The sequence below is a fragment of the Pollachius pollachius genome (genome assembly GCF_949987615.1).
Source record: "Pollachius pollachius genome assembly, chromosome: 17".
Taxonomy (NCBI): domain Eukaryota; kingdom Metazoa; phylum Chordata; class Actinopteri; order Gadiformes; family Gadidae; genus Pollachius; species Pollachius pollachius.
In genome coordinates this window covers 8847546-8866112 of record NC_136950.1, presented here as the reverse complement: position 1 = coordinate 8866112, position 18567 = coordinate 8847546, and the positions used below count along the sequence as shown (strand labels likewise).

Here is an 18567-nt window from a genome sequence, read left to right as displayed (position 1 = left end):
TTAGGTCTATCCTGGGAACGGGGCCATAGGCCTGGCTGTGGTGTTAGGTCTATCCTGGGAAGAGGGCCATAGGCCTGGCTGTGGTGTTAGCTCTATCCTGGTTATAGTGTCGGTAGTTGAAGGGACCTCTCTATGACTGTTTACAAAGGCTTCTCTATAACTACAGTATATGGTTTTGAAGCTCATATTTTATGTGGTGTTAAGTTCACATTTTCCACGACAGACAGACAGACAGAGTGGATTTAGATTTTAATTCCCACTGCTGCAGGATGTATGCACTTATGGTGATCAAATCCACTTTGGATTAAAGCGTCCACCATTTATAATTTATTTTGAAGATGAATCTTAACGTTATTCCTCATCCCAGTCTACTGTAGTCAGCAACCCAGGCTGACTGGGTCTATCCCTCCGTACCCTGACCACACTCTCCCTGGGACCACTGTGGCCCACTAGGTAGAGAGGACTCGATCAGATCGGAACTCTGTCCAACCTGACCCAGCCACCACCGCGCCTGGCCTTGGGGCTGTGTCACAGCTCAGACACTGACTGCGACAGCACTCCCAGACAGACGCTGTTGGTCTGCGATGGGAGAGTTGAATATAATGCGTGGAGCCCTCAAAGTAGACCCCGGCCCATCGGACCGGGAGGGTATAACTCTCTATGGACTTCAATCACACAGCAGCCGTCTTGGTTATAATCGCTAGCTGGGTGGGGGCAACTTAATGCAGAGTTTGTCTTTAAGTTCCCCAGCCTATGCACACTCTGTGATTAAGACCCGTTGGACGGTGGGTTGTGGAAGATGTTAGGCTGTGATTTCAAACACTCTGGGTACAGGGATGGCATGACTTTTCTTTTTGTGTAGACTTCAGTGGGCTAGAGAGCCACCGATAAATGAATAATACGATCATAGCATCACCTTCTGCCCTTTAGCCCAGCCTACCATTAAGCTCTTAGGAACTTCTCAGCGTCATCTCCTCTTAGCCACTAAGCCTTGCTTAACTTCTCCTAGTCTTTTCTAGTCCAACCAATTGTCTCTTGAAACACCTTTCCGTAGCATCTGTTACTAGTCTTTTAGCTTCCTGTAGCATTTGGTATGAGCCTTTTAGGCTTCCATTTTCTATTCGTTTTTTAGCTTCCTCTGTCATCTGCTCTCAGCCTTTTAGCTCCTCCTCCGATCCTCTCCTCTCAGACCGTCCACTAGCTTCTCTTCTTGGCTTTTTAGCCTCTTCCTTAGCCTCTACTCCTAGCCTCCTCACCTAGTCCCCCCCACCCCCCACAGCCTCTCCACTAGCATTTCCACTAGCCTCTCTGTGCTAACCTCGTCCATCTGATCCGTCCTCCCCCACTCATATAGGGAGAATACCTTGGCTGTCTGCCGGGAGGTAATTGGACTCCTTCGAGGGCTGCCAGGCTCTTAGCGTTAGCCGGCGGGTAGATCTGAATGGATCCCTGTCTGTTCTCAGAACCCTTAGCTGGCTAGCCTGTTAGCGCTGAGCCAGTGGAGTTGAACCCTGATGAAGCCCATTAGCAGCCCTTAGCTCCTTACCTGCTGTTGATATCCATTCTACGATCGGTGAACCTCATAACAATGGATTGTGGGTGGCGGGCCGTTTGAAAGTTGGCAAAAGTGGACATTTGGGAACACACATTCTGTGTCTCTTCTCTTTAGTAGCTTTATAAAGATAGGATATTGCACAAGGTGGTATTTTTTAGCACTTTGGAACCACATTGTGAAGCTGTTTGGCTTCAGGTTATTCCCAGGTTACTAGGAAAACCAGCAGAGGGGCTCCGCTGGTTTCTACTGGTCTTAACTAGTCTACTGGTCTCTAGTGGTTTCTACCGGTCTGTACTTGTCTCTACTATTCTCTTCTAGTTTTGACTATCCTCAAATGGCTTCTGCCAGGTTCTACGGGTCTTTACTTGGCTTTTCTGGTTTACACTGTTCTCTAATGTGTTCTACAGGTATCTACTGGTTTCTGCTTGTTTATAAAGGTGTCTATCAGTTTAAACATGTCTTCACTGGTTTCTACTGAACTCTCTTGTTTATATTAGTCTCTATTCTTTTATACAGGGCTTAACTGGTTTCTACTGATCTCCACTTGTTTCTTCTGGTACCCACTGGTTTATACAGGGTTATTTTTTCTTATCTCTTGGTTTCTACTAGTCTCTAATGGTTTTTGGCTTTTTACTGGTTTACACTGGTCTCTAATGGTTTATACAGGTATCTGCTGGGTTCTACAGATTTCTACTGGTCTCACAGGGTTTCTACAGGGCTAGACTGGTTTCAACTGGTCACTGGTTTCGACTTGTCTATATTTGTTGATACAGTTCATAACTAGTTTCTAATAGATTCTACGAGTCTATTTGGTTTCTACGGGTGTTTTCTGGTTTACTGGTTCCCCAGTGGTTCTAGGAAGGGAGAGTCTAGGAGTGGGGGGGATTGGTTCTCTGAAGGGGATATCTATCACCTCCAGAAACACGTGCCGAAGGAACCTGGGGGCAAAGTGAGGAAAGGTTGTGTAAGAGCCCTTTAGATCAGGTTCTCGTTATACAAGCCACGGCCCGAGCCAATATCACACTTAAGAATAGAGGACTGCGTTGTTTTGACATGAACACACAATCCCCAGGGCCCACACGCCGTAACCACCTCCTTCCCTCCACCAATCCGAGGGCAGGATCCTGTGCGATGATGGTTGTGAGGTTATGAGAACGCTACCAGTTCTCAATATGCCAACGTGCGAGCGGAGCTCCGTCCACACCATAACCTTCTGGGAGAACGTCTCAGAGTTCAGGCCCTGCTCCACTTCTAGGAAAAACAAACAGGGTGGCCGCTGTGACGCCAAAGAAAGCAGACCAGCACACCCCGGTTCCTCAAAATGGACGGTGAAGCCGTCTCAGCCCGCAGCCTACCCTGCCTCCCTGTGTCAGGTCCATGGCTTTGAGTCCAGGCGGGAGGGAGAGGCAGCGACAGGAAAGGGACTTGGTGAGATTGGGATCTGTGCCGGAGACTAGATCTCATCCTGTGGTCAGAGTAGCTCTGGGTCCCTCGGGGGGTTGTCTCCCATGGCCCTGCCCCACACAAGACATTCCAGAGCTTTTCTCCCAGAGGGCCAGGGAACATTCTCACCACCGCTGTCTAAAAACAACCCATCTGGATGACTCTCTGCAGGCTCCAGTAGAACATGTTTGAGGAGGACTAAGAGCGCTATGGTGTGTGGTCTTCTGGAGTTTGAGAAACTCCATTCAGTGGCATAAATACCATCCTGGTGGTGGTGGGAGGTTGCCATGTCTGTTGATGGAGGTGATGATGACGGCAGAAGATATGGTGAAGGTGGTGGGGTCAGGGGTGGAGATGAAGGAGGAGGTGGCATTTGTGACGGAGGAGGGGGTGGAGCTCTGGGGATGCCGGGAGAGATGGACAAGCTAGAGGTGGTGGAGGTTGAAGCGGTTGAGAACATAGAGAAGACCCCTAGAACGGGGGTTCAGTGGAAGGAATGGTCCTCAACACAGGCCGGTCATGGAAGAATTCACCGGCCCATTATATTAAAAGTATTTTGCCATTCAAGGTCAATTTATCAGGCTGAAGCCGAGGCTTCACATTGACAAATATAAGTAACGACTCGAAACCTCTGATATTTGGAGATAATTTCTTCATTTCAAGTGCCCGTCATATCTTGCCAACATTATTCATGAAGATTAGGAACCACTCAAGCACAATCTATCAATGATTTGATTACAACGAGGGAGATAGGATAGGTTGTCACACACGGCACTGCGCGACAGACAAGCCATACCTTTGTGCGGCTGTACGGGGTCCTAGCTACGCTGGTACTATGTATTATTATTATTATGGGATGTGTTTACGGAGGTGGCACCAGGGACCAGGCAGGGCTCCACAGACACGGTGGTGTATGTGAACAAACCCCCCCACTGTAAGCACTCCTACGGGCAGACATTTTGATTCCACGCGGCCTGGGCCCGCGTGGGGGGGGCGTTGATGTCACCGCTGACTCTGATGTCATATGGTGACAAGGAGTATTGTGAGGGAGGAGGTGTAGGGGTTTAATACTCAGCTGTGAGGGGGACTGCCTTTTCGCAGTAAAGAACTAGTTGCAATCACTCCTTTCCCCCCCTTAGAGTGAGGAGTGGAGGGTGAATGCAACACTTTACAAACAGTTGATCACTTTATTGTTGCTTGGCAACCAGTTGGTTTCACCTGTTAAGTATGTCCCAGTGGAAGAGAGAGAGGTGTCGGTGATCTATTTATTTATTCTTAATCTCTTTAGTCTTCTTCATGGTGATGCTGTATCCATGGTGCCTGGAACGGAGGCCACAGAAGGATGGTTCTTTTGATCGACGGACTCTCCATCTGTCTCCCATTCGCACTGTGTCCCTCTGTCTATAACTCTTTCTCCCATCCTCTATCCTCAATTGATCTATCCTCTCTTTAAATGTCCATCCCTCTCTGTCACAAACAATCGAGGTCTGAACTCTCTGTCTCTCTCTCTCTCTCTGTCTCGCTCTGTATCACTATCTGTCTGACTGTCTCTCTTGGTCTCTCTCTCTTTCTATCTCTCTGGTTTTGTGTGTTTGTGTCTCTCTCTCTGTCTCACTATCATTCTCACTCTCACTTTCATCTGCATGATGACATCACTGCTCATCTGGTGTGTTTACTTCCTGTCGGTACAGATGGGAGTCGGGCTGGCAGGGTAGTGTTCCCATTTTAATCTCTGTTGAGCTGTGAATTATCTCTACATACAGTATCTCTCTCTAGTCCTTCCTTTAGACCTACCGCATGTACCACTTGATTCACTGTGTTACACATGACCGGGAAGAGCTCTCATGCAGCACACAGGATCATAACCTATTGGCTGTGATCCTTTTGTGCATGAACAAGTGACAGAATATTACAAATTCATGAATTTCACCATAGCATATCAACTTCCGAGTTTTAGCATTGCTCAGATTCCATTTGCGTGTTCTCGGGTTATTGTCATTGTATGGATTGTTTTTCCTGTTTTGGATTTAGGCACATTGTGACACGCATTGCAATGCTGTACATGTTTTCACACGCTTTTTGTCTGTCAGTAACTTGGAGGAAGAAGCTACGGCGATAGCAATGTTATTCACGGTTCAAGGTTTACTACGGCTGCTTGGTACTGTCGATTGGATCATTGGCGATCACAAGCGTTCTCAACAAATGCTCTGTTGTTATCCAGGGATTTAATAAGCCTGTTCTCATTGTCTAAGTATTTCCGTGTGTCTCTGCCGCCCCCTGCAGGTGAGCCAGGGTAATGTCCCCGGTGTGGAGAGTGCGTCTCTGGCCATGGACACGGAGGAGGGCGTTGAGGTTGTGTGGAACGAGGTGCTGTTCCCTGACAAGAAGGTCTTCAAGTCCCAGGAGGTACCGTCACACTCTTACAACCCGGGTGGTCAGGTGGTAGGGAGGGGGTTTGACTAGCAGCCGAAAGGCTTTGGGGTTCAGTCTACCTGTAGGCGTCCTTCAGCAAGAAGACCTAAAAGCCTCCCTGCTCCTTAGTGCATCTGAATGGGTTAATGTGAATTCCTTTGGATGAAGTGCCTGCTTAAATAAGTCTAATAATAAAGAGTGTGTGATGACTTGGTTTGAGGCTGCAGACACATGAGTTGAGACTAGTTAATGTTTCTATTGGAATCGTTCCTTTATAGCAGACTTTATGCCTGTCTGGGACTTATGATTGACTCAAATTGAAGAACACATGACTTCACCACTAAACCTTCGACATCACCTTAGTTTTTACGCTTAATTACCTGTTATAAAACATTTATTTAAAATATATTTCTAAATATTGGGTTTGTATGTTCCCAACTGCATGAAGTTCCTCATGTTTCTTTGCTGGATATAACTTCCTGGTTCGTCCATTACCGTGCTAGGACAAGATCAAGGAGATGTTTGAGAACCTGATGCAGGTGGAACACCCCAACATTGTCAAGTTCCACAAGTACTGGCTGGACATGAGGGAGAGCCAGGCTCGGGTGAGTTTACATGGCGCCGTGTAGGGCTGGTCACAAATCTGTACATTCAGTGTTTCCCATACATAGACCAATGTGTGGCGCAGCGCCACAGAAACAACACAGAGCGCCACAAATTGATTCAGCTTGTTTTTTTCCTTTTTTTTATACGCGATTTTGAAATATAAATATTGTTCCGTTCATTCATCTCCGCATAGCACTCTTTCTCCCGGTCATTCTCGTTCGCACACGCACACAGAGACAAGCGCGCATACATGCCAATGGTGCGCGGGTACACTACCACTTATTGGATCAACCCGCGCATCACTGATACATGCACACACACTGACAGCGGATTTCACCCGCTCTTCCTCTCAACGCGCCTACAAAGCAAAACCCGAAGCAGCGGGATATTTGGCACAGTGAAGACGGTCGGTGTCATCTGGAGTTTACCAATGTGTTATCAAACCCACCTGCCCAAAATTATTATTGACTCAGAAAAGATAATGTTAGCCTTTTGAACTCAACGTTATTGATATTGAACATCCCGCACCCTAAGTCAGCAGACACCCCTGTTACCGTAAGATCTCCCTTCATTTAGGTTTGCTAACTGTGTCACTAATAAGTAGTAGTAGATATTCCGACCGTAACAGTCCAAATTCTGCCCTCCTCACAACTTGCAGGTCATTTTCATCACTGAGTACATGTCGTCAGGCAGCCTCAAGCAGTTCTTGAAGAAAACCAAGAAGAACCACAAGACCATGAACGTCAAGGTGGGTTCTAAGCAGCCCTTGCATGGGTCTCCGGGCTGCCGGTGCTGTAGATACCGCCTGCCTCGTCCAGACGTCGAGGAGAATAAGCAGCCCAGTGGTTTTTTTGTTTGAGTCACTTTCCAAACTAGCTTCATTGTTCTGTGTTGCCCCTTCTCTGTCTGCCCCACTTATTTTACCAAAGCCAAACTGCCTTCTGTCATAGTTGGTTCCTCATCAATCTAGAATTAAACATGCTATAATAAGCCGCTATTGGGTTGTTTTTGGCTGGTTTGATTTCCGGTTAAAGGCAGCCGGCACAGCTTAGGCTGCCCTTAACCGTTTTTTACTGGCAACGGTGGGTGGCCATAGCATACTTTAAGCTGTATGTATGGATCTGACCTACAGGCTTGGAAGAGATGGTGCACCCAGATCCTCTCAGCCCTCAGGTACAGAGACACCTTTCATAGCTTAACGTCTTGTCTTTGTTGTTCTTGTTGTTTTTATTGTTGTTTATTGAGACTTATTGCATCTAAAGACATTTCTATATTCTTGCAAATGGAAAATAAAGCCTCTGGAACTTGAACTTGACCTCTGAGCAGATATTTTGAGCTTTTACTCTGACCGACTGGAACTAAACTCTCTGTCGCCACCGGCAGCTACCTTCACTCCTGCGAACCGCCCATTATCCACGGCAACCTGACCTGCGACACCATCTTCATCCAGCACAACGGCCTCATCAAGATCGGCTCAGGTCTGGCCTCCCCCAAACGCTGTGTGTTGCTTCAGCTCCGGACTTAAAGGGGAACTGTCAGCCTCAGCCAATATATATTAAGACAACTGCTTCATAATCGTTTTTTTCCGCAACCGGCTAATGAAGCAGTACTTCCTTATATTATTAAAAAGCTGATCATGACGGTTCCCTTTTAACTGGATTTAGTAGTAGTAGTAGTAGTTGTAGTATAGTTTAATAATTGCTATACTACTATTAATATGTTTTATTTATATTTAATCAAATTAAATAAATGAAATTGATGAAAACTAATACTTAAACATCTCTTTTCTTCTTCACAGTTTGGCACAGGTTATTTGTGAATGGTAAGACCCATACACATTACTTTATTACTATTACCAACTATAAGTAATTATTTAATTTATCTGAAATACTACATGCTTTTGTGGAGGCATTAACGGAGAGAATACAGAATTGGTTTTGTATACAGGCTCTGTTGTGTGTTATTCCTTTCTCAGGGAACTTTATTAACTTTATTTATTCCAAGGGGAATCGTTTGTCACAGTGCTGCTCCAGATAGAAAAATAATAACCACAAAATAGAGAAAATAAGAATAAATTATAAACACAATCACAGTAATGCTGTCATATGCATATATACATACAAAGATATGTAAAGTATATTAAATGTGAAATATATGTAATTCGACGCATAAGTCTTTTTGGGGTGTGTTTGAGTGTATATTGTGGAGGTTTGGTATGCTGGGAGAATGAGTATGTTTTCTGTTGTCTCAGCTGTGTTTCTCTGTCCTCCCAGTGTTCCCAGACGCCCAGGGGAAGGGGCGACCTCACCGGGACGAGCAGAGGAACCACCACTTCTTCCCCCCGGAGTACGGCAGTGAGTACAACAATAATACTGTGTGTTTTAACTGCATTGGTTTATTAAGGAGTTCACTGTGTGCACCCAGATCAAAGTCCCAAAGGGTTTACTTTCAGGCAGTTTATTTTTAGTTTATTAAAAGGTCCGCCCTGAGTGTTCTGTATCTGGTGTATAATCGGCCCTCGTTCTTCCCTTCCTCCTCATCATCCTTCTCTTCTCCCCCTCTTCCTCCTCTGACTCCAGCGAGTGAGGATGACTTTGCCATCGACATCTTCTCCTTCGGGATCTGTGCTCTGGAGGTGAGACTAGCATATGAAGTTGACTTGGTAGAGACACATTTTCCTAACTTTTTTATATATGCACAGCAATCATAACAGAAGCAATACCCCACAAGAATAATTTAGGAATCCGTGTGGGTGTGTGTGCCTGTGTGCATGAGGTGTGTGTCCTCAAGTTCCAAGTGACCATCACAGGATATATCTCGCCCACTCCAAGTCAATCAGGAACCTGCTGGAAACCAGCTTTATAGTGAATCAGGCCCGTTTTAAATTGTAACTTCGCTTTGTTACCTTTCTTGTATAATAAAAATAAAAATTAAATCTAAAAAAATTAACGTTCTTCCATGGCTTCACCAGATGGCGGTTCTGGAGATCCAGGCCAATGGGGACGCCGTGGTATCCAAGGAGGCCATCAGCAGCGCTGGAACCTCCCTCGAAGACCCCCTCATGAGGGTAGGTACCCCGAGCCCAGACCACCCAGCCGTGGTCTGCGGAGAGACCTGGTGGTCCGGCCCATCCGTCCTGGATGTTCTCCTGGCATTGTTTAACATCTCCTGCACAGCCTAGTTGGTCCCACTCCCGAGAAGTTCCTCACTCATCCGTTTCTGATTGATTTGACCCAGTTTGACCTTTGACCCCTGCAGGAGTTCACCCAGTCGTGCGTGCGGCAGGAGGCGAAGCTGCGTCCCACGGCCCACGACCTCCTCTTCCACCGGGTGCTGTTTGAAGTCCACTCCCTCAAGCTTCTGGCCGCCCACTGCCTCATCAGCAACCAATGTGAGTCCCAGTCCTCCCAGCAGGGGTGTAGCGGTCGAAGGAGACGCTCCTCCCAGCAGGGCTGTACCTCCCTTTCTCTCTCTATCTTTGTCTCTCTTTTCTCTCTCTCTTTCTTTCTGTATTTATTTTTTATCCTTCTGTGTCACTCTCTAGATCTTCTTCCAGAGAACTGTGTGGAGGAGAAGACCAAGTCGTTTGACCCCAACGCCGTGATGGCCGAGATCTCCCACAGAGACCGACCGGGAGTTCAACTAAAGTACAACAAATCTGATTGTCTCACTTTATTCCCACTTTTCTACATCTAATCGAAACTCAAGTTTGAGCCATTTTTGTTTGATTCTAATACCTACTGATCCCTTTCACAGTCCATATAAAGAGCTCTGATGGCCTTGCTCCTGGTCTTTATAGCAGAGTCAAGCCGTGTTTAATCTTCCTCCTCCTCTTCCTCACATGTAGATATTCACACGTGTCTCCTCTGGAGCTCGACAAGTTTCTGGAGGATGTGAAGTAAGTAGAATGTTGTTCATAGAGATTATAGCATAGAATCATAGCTTATGATAAAGGAGCATGTCATTGTAGCAAAGGGTTGTAGCAATGCATTTTAACATACTGTTAGCCGGCCAACTGCATTTTTGCATTTTGTTGTAGCTTAGCATTGTAGCGAGGACTGACTGTTGGTGGATGAAGTGGTTAATTCGATTCCTCTCAGGAATGGGATCTACCCGCTGATGAACTTTGCGTCGTCGCGAGCCTACCCTGTCCCGCGGGCCCTGTCTCTGTCCCAGGAGCAGGTGGAGGCCGTCAAGACCCCCACCCCAGAACCACAGGAGACCGAGACCCGAAAGGTGTGTGTGTGTGTGTGTGTGTGTGCGCATTTCAGTGAGCATATTTCAACCTAATAAAGTACAGTAAAACAATCTGTCTGTCTTTTTGTACCACTAACTATCGTCTCTGTCTGCAGGTCATTCAGATGCACTGTAATTTGGAATCAAATGAAGAAGGGACCAAAACTCATGTGAGTCACAAACTAGTTCAGGTATCCTGTCCCTTTCAGCGTAATACCTGAACTCTTTTTGTTTGGGAGACGTGTCAATACCGACAGTATGATCACTTGACCGAACGTAGGGATTTAAACAAGCATGGCTGTTCTCCTTCCCAGCTTTCCCTGTTTCTAAAGATGGACGACAAGCTCCATCGACAGCTCAGCTGCGACGTCCTTCCAGGTGGGTCACCACTGACCTCTTACCACCAGGTGTGGAAAATCGCTCCACCTGTGACGTCACAAGTGGGAGTGTCCGCCCAGATTTCTGATGCCAGATTCGTCCCCTAGCCTCCTCCCTGATGGGCATCCCCAAACATCATGCATGTTTGGGGATGGTCCCGCTTTTGATGTCACAATACTAACAATGAGCCCCACACCTGGGGTTGCAAAAGGAGCCCTTTAAATCAAAAGGAGCCCTTTAAATCCACGTCTCTGTTCCTCTGTTTACTGGGATTAACACACTTCTTTTGGTCCCCTTCAGCGGACAGCTCCAAAGACCTTGCCAACGAACTTGTTCACTACGCCTTCATAAATGAGGTAGGTCACTGTCAAAACAAACATTGCAACTTACTGTGATGCATCCTTGATGGATACTGGTTGATCACTACAAAGAATATTATCATTGCTTTGGATGAATAAGTCTACAAAATGAATAATAAGTTAATAGTAAGGAATCACTCACACTTTCTTTATGTCAAGTAAACGGTAACCATAGGAGCTGACTGATATTTATCTAAAAAGATAGACAGAAAGTTTTTTTTGTTTTTGTAATCACATGAACATAGTATGGTATTTCGTTTGTTGTTTTGGAGTAATTAAATCCTAAGGTATTTACATGTCTTCTTCATGTAACTAAATGAGAAACTTGCGTGCCCTGTGCAGGAGGACTGTGAGAAGCTGACCCTGTTCCTGGAGGATGCCATCAGTAAACACCTGCGGACCCAGGCCCCAGGGACCGTCCAGTGAGAAGCCTGGGGCGAGGGGGTCCTGGTGGCAGGCAGCTTGCCCCCCAGAGAGTGGGACCTAGCCAGGGCATGGACCACTGGACACCAGAGGGACCCCACTGCCAGGATCACAAAGGGAGTGGGCCCCAGAGGGAGGGAGAGGGACAGAGACGGAGAGAGATAGAGCAACAGGGACAGAGAGAAGGGAGAAACAAAGCAAGAGCCCAGCCTTAAAGAGGCTCCATAGGCACCTCAAATCTAAGAACGTCATTAGAGTACATTATTGAAGCTATGACCATCTACTCAACACGGTAGATGATCCACTTGGAGGCCCCTGTCTACGAGGGCTCTGTCGCCTCTAGATATCCAGCCCTCTTGGTTTTCCATCAAGATCCTTCTATTGTATCCCTTGAAATTGGATGTTTTACACCCTCCTGTATTTCAGCAGGAATCTACACAATCTCAGCAGGAATCTAGCGATAAACGTGCAAACCCTAGCGAAAATCTGAAATATTGTTTCAATATGAATTCGCACAAATTCTTTGTAAGAGTTTTGATAATGTGTTAAGGTTGCTTTGGTCGATCTTTGCCCTCTCATTCCATGACTTCGTTCTGAAGTGTCAGCTGAAATGTGAACCTCAAGGTCCAGCCCGTCCTGGCGTCTCTTCAATGGGCCGACGGCAAACCTTTCCTAGCACACATTGTGCACAAGACTCCATGCATGAATTCCCATCAGAGGATGTCTGTGGTGCTGGCCTGCAGGGCTAGTCTGCAGTGCTAGCCAGCTGTGCTAGTCTGATAGCGTTGTAATGCTAGCGATCTAATGCTAGCCAGCATTTTAGCCTCTAGTGCTAGTCTGCAGTCTAGTGCTAGCCTATAATGCTAGCCTGCAGTCTACTGCTAGCCTGTAGTGCTAGCCAGCATTCCTAGCCTTTAGTGATAGTCTGCAGTCCAGTGCTCGCATGTAACGCCATCCTGTAGTGCAAGCCTGTAATACTAGCTTATAGTGCTAGCCTTTAGAGCCTGCAATGCTCTTAAGGGCTCTAACCCGGAAGGTTTTCCTGAAAGCCAAAGACTTGTGAAGTGCCTAAGACGGCCGCCACCCTGCAACTGAACTTTTGCAATTGAGCTGCTTCGCACAAAACCTGGAGACTTGGAATCTGTGGAAGCAAATGGTAGTGGTGGATTTTCAGACTGCTGTGCTCTATAAATGTACAAGGGCGGTCTTTGTGAATGCGAGGGTGGGCGTTAGCGCGATACCTGGTAAAGAAAGTGCCATTGCCGTCTGTTGCTACTGTACATTGGAATAAATAACTGGCTATGGGTTGTTGTTTTTATCATAACTATATCAGTCAACACTAACATGCAGATCATAATGTGTGTGAAGAAAGTGTACTTCTGTATGTCTGGGAGAAGGGGAGTTGGACAGAATGTGAACCACCATGCGTTTCAAAGTCACGCAACCAAGGATTTTTGTTTGATAATATAAATATTACTACATGATTGTTTCTCTTAAATGTTCTCATTTCTAAATGACGGCTTCTTATTTAGATTTGTTTTGGCCCAAAGTGAACATGTATTCATATTTTGTTTCTGTTTGTCTGTATAAACAGGAGCCGTTTCTGTAGCATGTAGACATGTCGAAGCTTCTGTGTGAACGGGGTTCAGAGGTCAAATGTGTGGTTAGTCAATTCAACACTCATTCTAATTAGCCAATTATTGTGAAAAGGTGTGGGTTTAAAAGCAATACTGATGTAACCCAAATTGGTGAAAGTGAGAGATATTTTTCCTGTGTCTGCTACAAGCTTCCGGTGAATGTATAGATACAACTGGACATACTATAACTGATTACTATTATAGTATGTGTTTTCCTTGGCAGAAAAAACAGTGGGGTGGGAGTACACGTACATAAGTCCAACTCATCTCTAGCCCTCCAGTTCTTGACAATCTCCTGTTGTAGAATGGTCATCCTAGGAGGTATGTGGCTCCACACAACCCTCGTGTACAGTACATGGTCTTCAAGTCCAGACCTGATCGCTCTGGTACTGCCGATTAGAGAGGAGCCAGGATGTCACCGGCGTGTGTTGTACATATTTATTTATGGATTTCAAAGAGGTTTTACTCTCAAGCTGCTCTGCTTTTTGCTCTTGTGTTTCTCTGATCAGCAGCATGTTAATAAAGCCTGACAACTTTGAAACATTGGGAACTTTGCATCTTCAGTATTGCCTTTGTTATGAGTGGCCAGAGTCGTGGCCCAACATATGAATGTTTAGACTGTGCAAAAACAAAACAACCATCCATATCCGTCTTATTTTCTGTTTTAATAACTTCCTGTTCCTGTGAATCTATTGAATGAAACTTGGCTTTGGATGTGATATTTTCAATATTGTAGCTATGGCAACTACAGAAATTCTAATAAAACTATGTGACGTGATCATGTAACCATAATGATTTATATTTGTTATTACTGTAAGCAGTGGTCGAGTTGTAAAAAAAAGCCAGGTGGGATGGTGGATTTTAAGTTTTAGGGACAGACAGGGGCGTAGCCAGGATATTAATTCTGTGGTTGGGGGGGAGACTCCATAGTCAACGGGGGGGGGGACGACGACGACTCCCCCCCGTTGGTGTGTTAATTTGGTGTGTAGAACCGAAAACCAGTTGCTATGGAAACGTGACGTCACACTTTAGTACTCATTGAGCAGCTCCGGTGGAAAATGATTAGCTAACGCTACCGTTAGTCTAACATTAGCTAGATATCGTTACTAAAGTAAGCTTGTATAGCTTAGGGTAAATCACAAAACAGAAAACTTACTACTTTCTAAAATCTCTACAACTCGTTTTTCAAGGACGTGTGGATGATTTTAGGTGAGGGGACTGACAAGGTTGAAGGGTCAAGTGGTCCACCGTTCTATCAATAAGGCTAAACTAGACGTTAGTGCGAACACTAATAAACATTCTTTTTTGCAGAATGAGTGTGTTAGGAGAGAAGGATTCCGCCATTATTAAACAGCTGGATGCTGGATTGAAATGCAGCTGGAACTGGTCGTGGCTTAAACTGGAAGGCAAGGTCTCAGTAAAAGACCAAGAGGTGTCCTTTCATCTAGGAGATGTATTCATCAAAATCAACAGGCAGGGATTCACCAGATGCATTCTCTGCCACAAAGAGATCCATTATGCTAACAAAGGCAGCCATGCTCTGCAGGCTCACTGCCAGACGAACGTTCACAAGGAGAAGGTGGAGATGATAGCTTCCACTCATTGTGTTGCCAGCAGCTTCCTTCCAGCATCAGCTAGGGTGAATCCAGCAAGCCAGAGTCAAGCCAACCAGGGGTCAGAATCAATCAGGCAGCAGTGCCAGGGAAAGATCCCCGTTCCAGTCATAAACCGCATAGCAAATGCAGAGGTAGGTGGTGTAGACCTGTTAGTCAGCACAGGCAGCACATACGGAGTACACTAGCACTTTGAGATTGTTATTTTTATTGTATCACAATCAGCTCCCGTCACTGGCAGCATCATCACCTAAACATGGAATACACTAGCTTTACATTAATTACATAATTTGTGTTCTAGGCAATAGTCCTTGGAACCTTAGCGGAGCATTCCATCTCGTTTTCTAAGGCTCCTGTAATTGTTGAGCTTGCCCAGACCCTTTCCTTGGATAAACCAGCTTTGCAGGGAATGAAGCTGTCGCGGACGACAGCTTCATACAAGATGATCCTGTGTTTTAATTTACATTTTAGTGAACTGCACACATAAAACATGCTCCTTAAACTACCATGTTGCTATATATACTGCTATGTTGCCAGAATAACCCTTGCTACTACCATGCAGACTTGAGGAAGGTGATAGTGGAGCATTTGGGGTCCTTGGAGATCGTGAAGGTGAATGCTGCTTCTTTAGAGAAGGTGCTCTGTGAGTTCTTTGAGAAAAACCACATCTCGTGGAATAACCTTGTGAGTATGCTGATGGACTCGTGTGCGGTGATGAGGGGCAGCAAGACCGGCCTCGAGATCAGGATGCACCAATACTGTCCCAACCTGCTCGATGTTGATGGGGACTCCTGTCATCATATACACAATGCGGCAAAGAAGTTCTGAGAGCCCTTTGACGGCTACTTTGAAAAGCTGTTCAGTGATCTCCAGGTTGACCATCAGTGGAGTCCAGACCAGGTAAACAAAATGCAGCTCTTGTCCAGACCAAGGCTGCTGGCCCTACTGTACTGTGCTGTGGTAAAACTATGGAATGTGTAGAATGTCTTTGTATGTGTCTCTTTCAAAATCTTTTTCTGTCTTTTGTCAGGTGATGTACCTCAAGGAGATAGCTATGATTCTAAATGATTCTAGATGCCAGCATGGCAACCCATGCCATGATGCCTGCGTACAGAGTCCTCTATTATGGCTACCTCTCCACTGCAGATAAGGAGCTGTATAGGGATCCTTTGGAACTGATGTACACCAAGTACCACGTCAACCAGTCGGCAAGAGCCCGTATCAAGGTGGTTCAGGAGGCACTCAACAGGAAAGGTGATGAGACTTGATGTTCCAATCCCTTATAATAATTAGCACTTATACTTGTTTTGAAGTTACTAATGAGGACGAATATGTATTGTGTTTCACAGGCATGACTCCACAAGGCTGTGCGAGAAAAAAGAGGGTATGTCAGAAGCTGTGGCATGAGGAGACAGTCTCATGGCTCAGCATCTACATGGGTTTGCTGGCTATTCTCAAGGAGTATGTCATGGTTTTCCAGGTGGGTGTTAGTTGTGCTTGGAATCACTGCAACTTGACTGCACGTGCATTTACATCCAATGTTGGCAATCATTCAATTTCATAAGAATTTGTTTTACGTACACAGAGTAGCCAGACATTGGTTCACAAACTTCATGATCGGCAGCTTGAGCTGGTCCTGGCCTTCATGGCTTGCTTCGTGAAGGCCGAACACATTACTCAGGTAATTAACTCCTCCTCACACCCACTCTGCCTACTTTAGTATATATTATTGATTTCATCCCTATTTTTACTGTTGTCTGTGCTATCAGTTGAGTGTTTCCTTTTTTGTTAAGCAACCTGGGGTCTTTTGAAAGGCAGTTAAGGTATTACTCCCATTAATTACTTCCCTTACATAGCTGTCTCCCAGGGCTCTGAGGGAGATGGTCCTGGAGGATCATATGCTGCTGCCCTCCAAGGAGGTCTATGTGGGACAGGAGGCTGACATGTTCAGGAGCCAGAATCCCAATCTTGCTGTAAGTACCCTGCATCACCTGCATGACCTTTTTTCTCAATTGTTTTTGAGAGTTAGTGCCAGTGTGTTGGTGCCATTCCTAGCAGACGTCAGGAAAGCCTACATCACCACTGCAGTGTACCTCCAGAAGAAGCTCCCCTTGGCCAGTCCGACTCTTACAGCCCTGTCTGCTCTGGACCCTCTTCTGAGAGGCTACTCACAGGCAACCATCCAGTTGAAGAGGTAAGAATAACATTTAAAGTTTCTTTTGCCATATTACCAGGTTCTTTGGGATTGGGATTTGGGATTTTTGTTTCCTCATGTCTTTAAACTGATTTCAAATTCTCATCCATTTCTTGGCAGGCTGAGTGGTATGCTGCGGCACCTCTTGCCAGCAGACCAGGACATCCAGAGAGAACTTGTGCGGTTCAATGTTGACCTGACCATCCCCAGTTTCAAGGAGGGAGAGAGCATTGTTGAGTGGTGGGGTCATGTCTTTCACAAGCCAGATAAGTACCCCTCCCTGAGTGCGATGGTTAAATGTTGCCTCTCCATCTTTCACGGACCAAGGGTTGAGTCTTCTTTTAGTTGGATGAATGATGTTTTTGACCAAAGGAGTGGCAACATGAATGTACCAACATTTAATGCAATCCAGACGGTCAAGTACACCCTGCAGTCCAGGGGGAAGACAGCCATGCAGCTCTACAGAATGGAGGATGTGAAGTTTGGGGAGGTGGACAGAACACTATGCAAGAACATCAACTCTGCAGCAGCCACATACAAAACGCCAGCAGAAGATGAATCAGGAAGATAAGCAGCAGCAACATAGCAAGTATGGCTCCTAAGCATCTGGCAGTGCTCAGCAGGCCAAGAAACAGACTGCTGAAGAAGAGAAAAGGGCGAGGCTGAGACATGTGGCAAAACAGCGAAAGCGGGCCATGGAGACACTGGCGGTCCAGGCAACGAAGAAAAAATGAGATCTGGTTCTGAGAGTATTGAAAAGTGTTCAATGTTTGTGTTGTGTATTGTGTGTTTTTGCAGATATAAAATATGGAATATTCAAAGTTTTCTTCCGGGGGAGGATACCCCGGACCCCCCTAGAGGGATAATATCCTTCTCACCTTTTTCATGCCTGATTTTATCGCTCCTATTGCTTTATTGCGCATGTCTAATAAAAAGTGAATGGGCATTTATTGTTCAAAACACTTTATAGCTTTTTGTATGAACGTACAGTTAGAAAGTCCAAAGTTCATTTCACTTCTCATCTCTCACCTCACCTCACCTTTAAAAGGGACACCATACAAGTGGTGATTCAGTGTGCTGGCTTGCTCCTCCCACGACTAAGTGTGTGAAGGTGTTTGCCGAGTGTCTTTTTAATTATCTTCAATGTAAGTTTCCTTTCACTTATTGGATTATTGTTTAATTTAGAAATGATCTGACGGTTAAATGGCTAATCGTACATTATTTTATGAAGTTCTGCAATGTCAAAGTATTTAATTGGATTGAAAAGGCCATATTTATGTTTTGTTAAGACACATTCTTTAGGACCATGTCAATCATCACTACGACAACACCCACTTTGCTAAAATGAGAGCGACAAGTAAACTAATCCTTGTTCCCTGGTGGTTTGTGGCTCCAGTACGAACCTACATATCTCTACTACAAGAAGGGTGGGACATTTAATATTTCCTCACATAGTTTGGGTAATGAACAGGAATGTAATTTGTGTTATTCTGTATTTAGGTACAAAATACATTAAAAAAAACTTTAAGGCTTAATGTTTTGAGGTGCATTTTGCAACTTAATACCAAATATCACAGTGTAAGCAAACACCTCCATTCTCTGCCACAGCATATCTTGTGCCATTCTGTTTGCAACAGCATTTGACTTGTAGCATGTAATTGTTCTCCTAAAGCTTTGAAGGTATCTTTTGGATAATGAACAAAGCGCTTTT

General features: G+C 45.4%; 1 protein-coding gene across 1 annotated transcript in view; it reads left to right on the top strand.

Moving 5' to 3' along the window:
• Positions 1-13813, top strand: part of nrbp2b (nuclear receptor binding protein 2b) — a 28145-nt gene extending 14332 nt beyond the window's left edge. The window contains exons 2-18 of the mRNA XM_079755223.1: positions 5282-5404; positions 5914-6015; positions 6675-6764; positions 7149-7189; positions 7400-7494; positions 7815-7838; positions 8290-8370; positions 8596-8651; positions 8988-9083; positions 9275-9407; positions 9561-9663; positions 9864-9914; positions 10117-10252; positions 10369-10422; positions 10567-10630; positions 10931-10986; positions 11332-13813. Coding sequence (XP_079611349.1) covers positions 5282-5404; positions 5914-6015; positions 6675-6764; positions 7149-7189; positions 7400-7494; positions 7815-7838; positions 8290-8370; positions 8596-8651; positions 8988-9083; positions 9275-9407; positions 9561-9663; positions 9864-9914; positions 10117-10252; positions 10369-10422; positions 10567-10630; positions 10931-10986; positions 11332-11415 — 1389 coding nt within the window. The 3' untranslated portion in view covers positions 11416-13813. The remainder of the gene's footprint in view (positions 1-5281; positions 5405-5913; positions 6016-6674; positions 6765-7148; positions 7190-7399; positions 7495-7814; positions 7839-8289; positions 8371-8595; positions 8652-8987; positions 9084-9274; positions 9408-9560; positions 9664-9863; positions 9915-10116; positions 10253-10368; positions 10423-10566; positions 10631-10930; positions 10987-11331) is intronic.
• The last annotated feature ends 4754 nt before the right edge of the window (positions 13814-18567 follow it).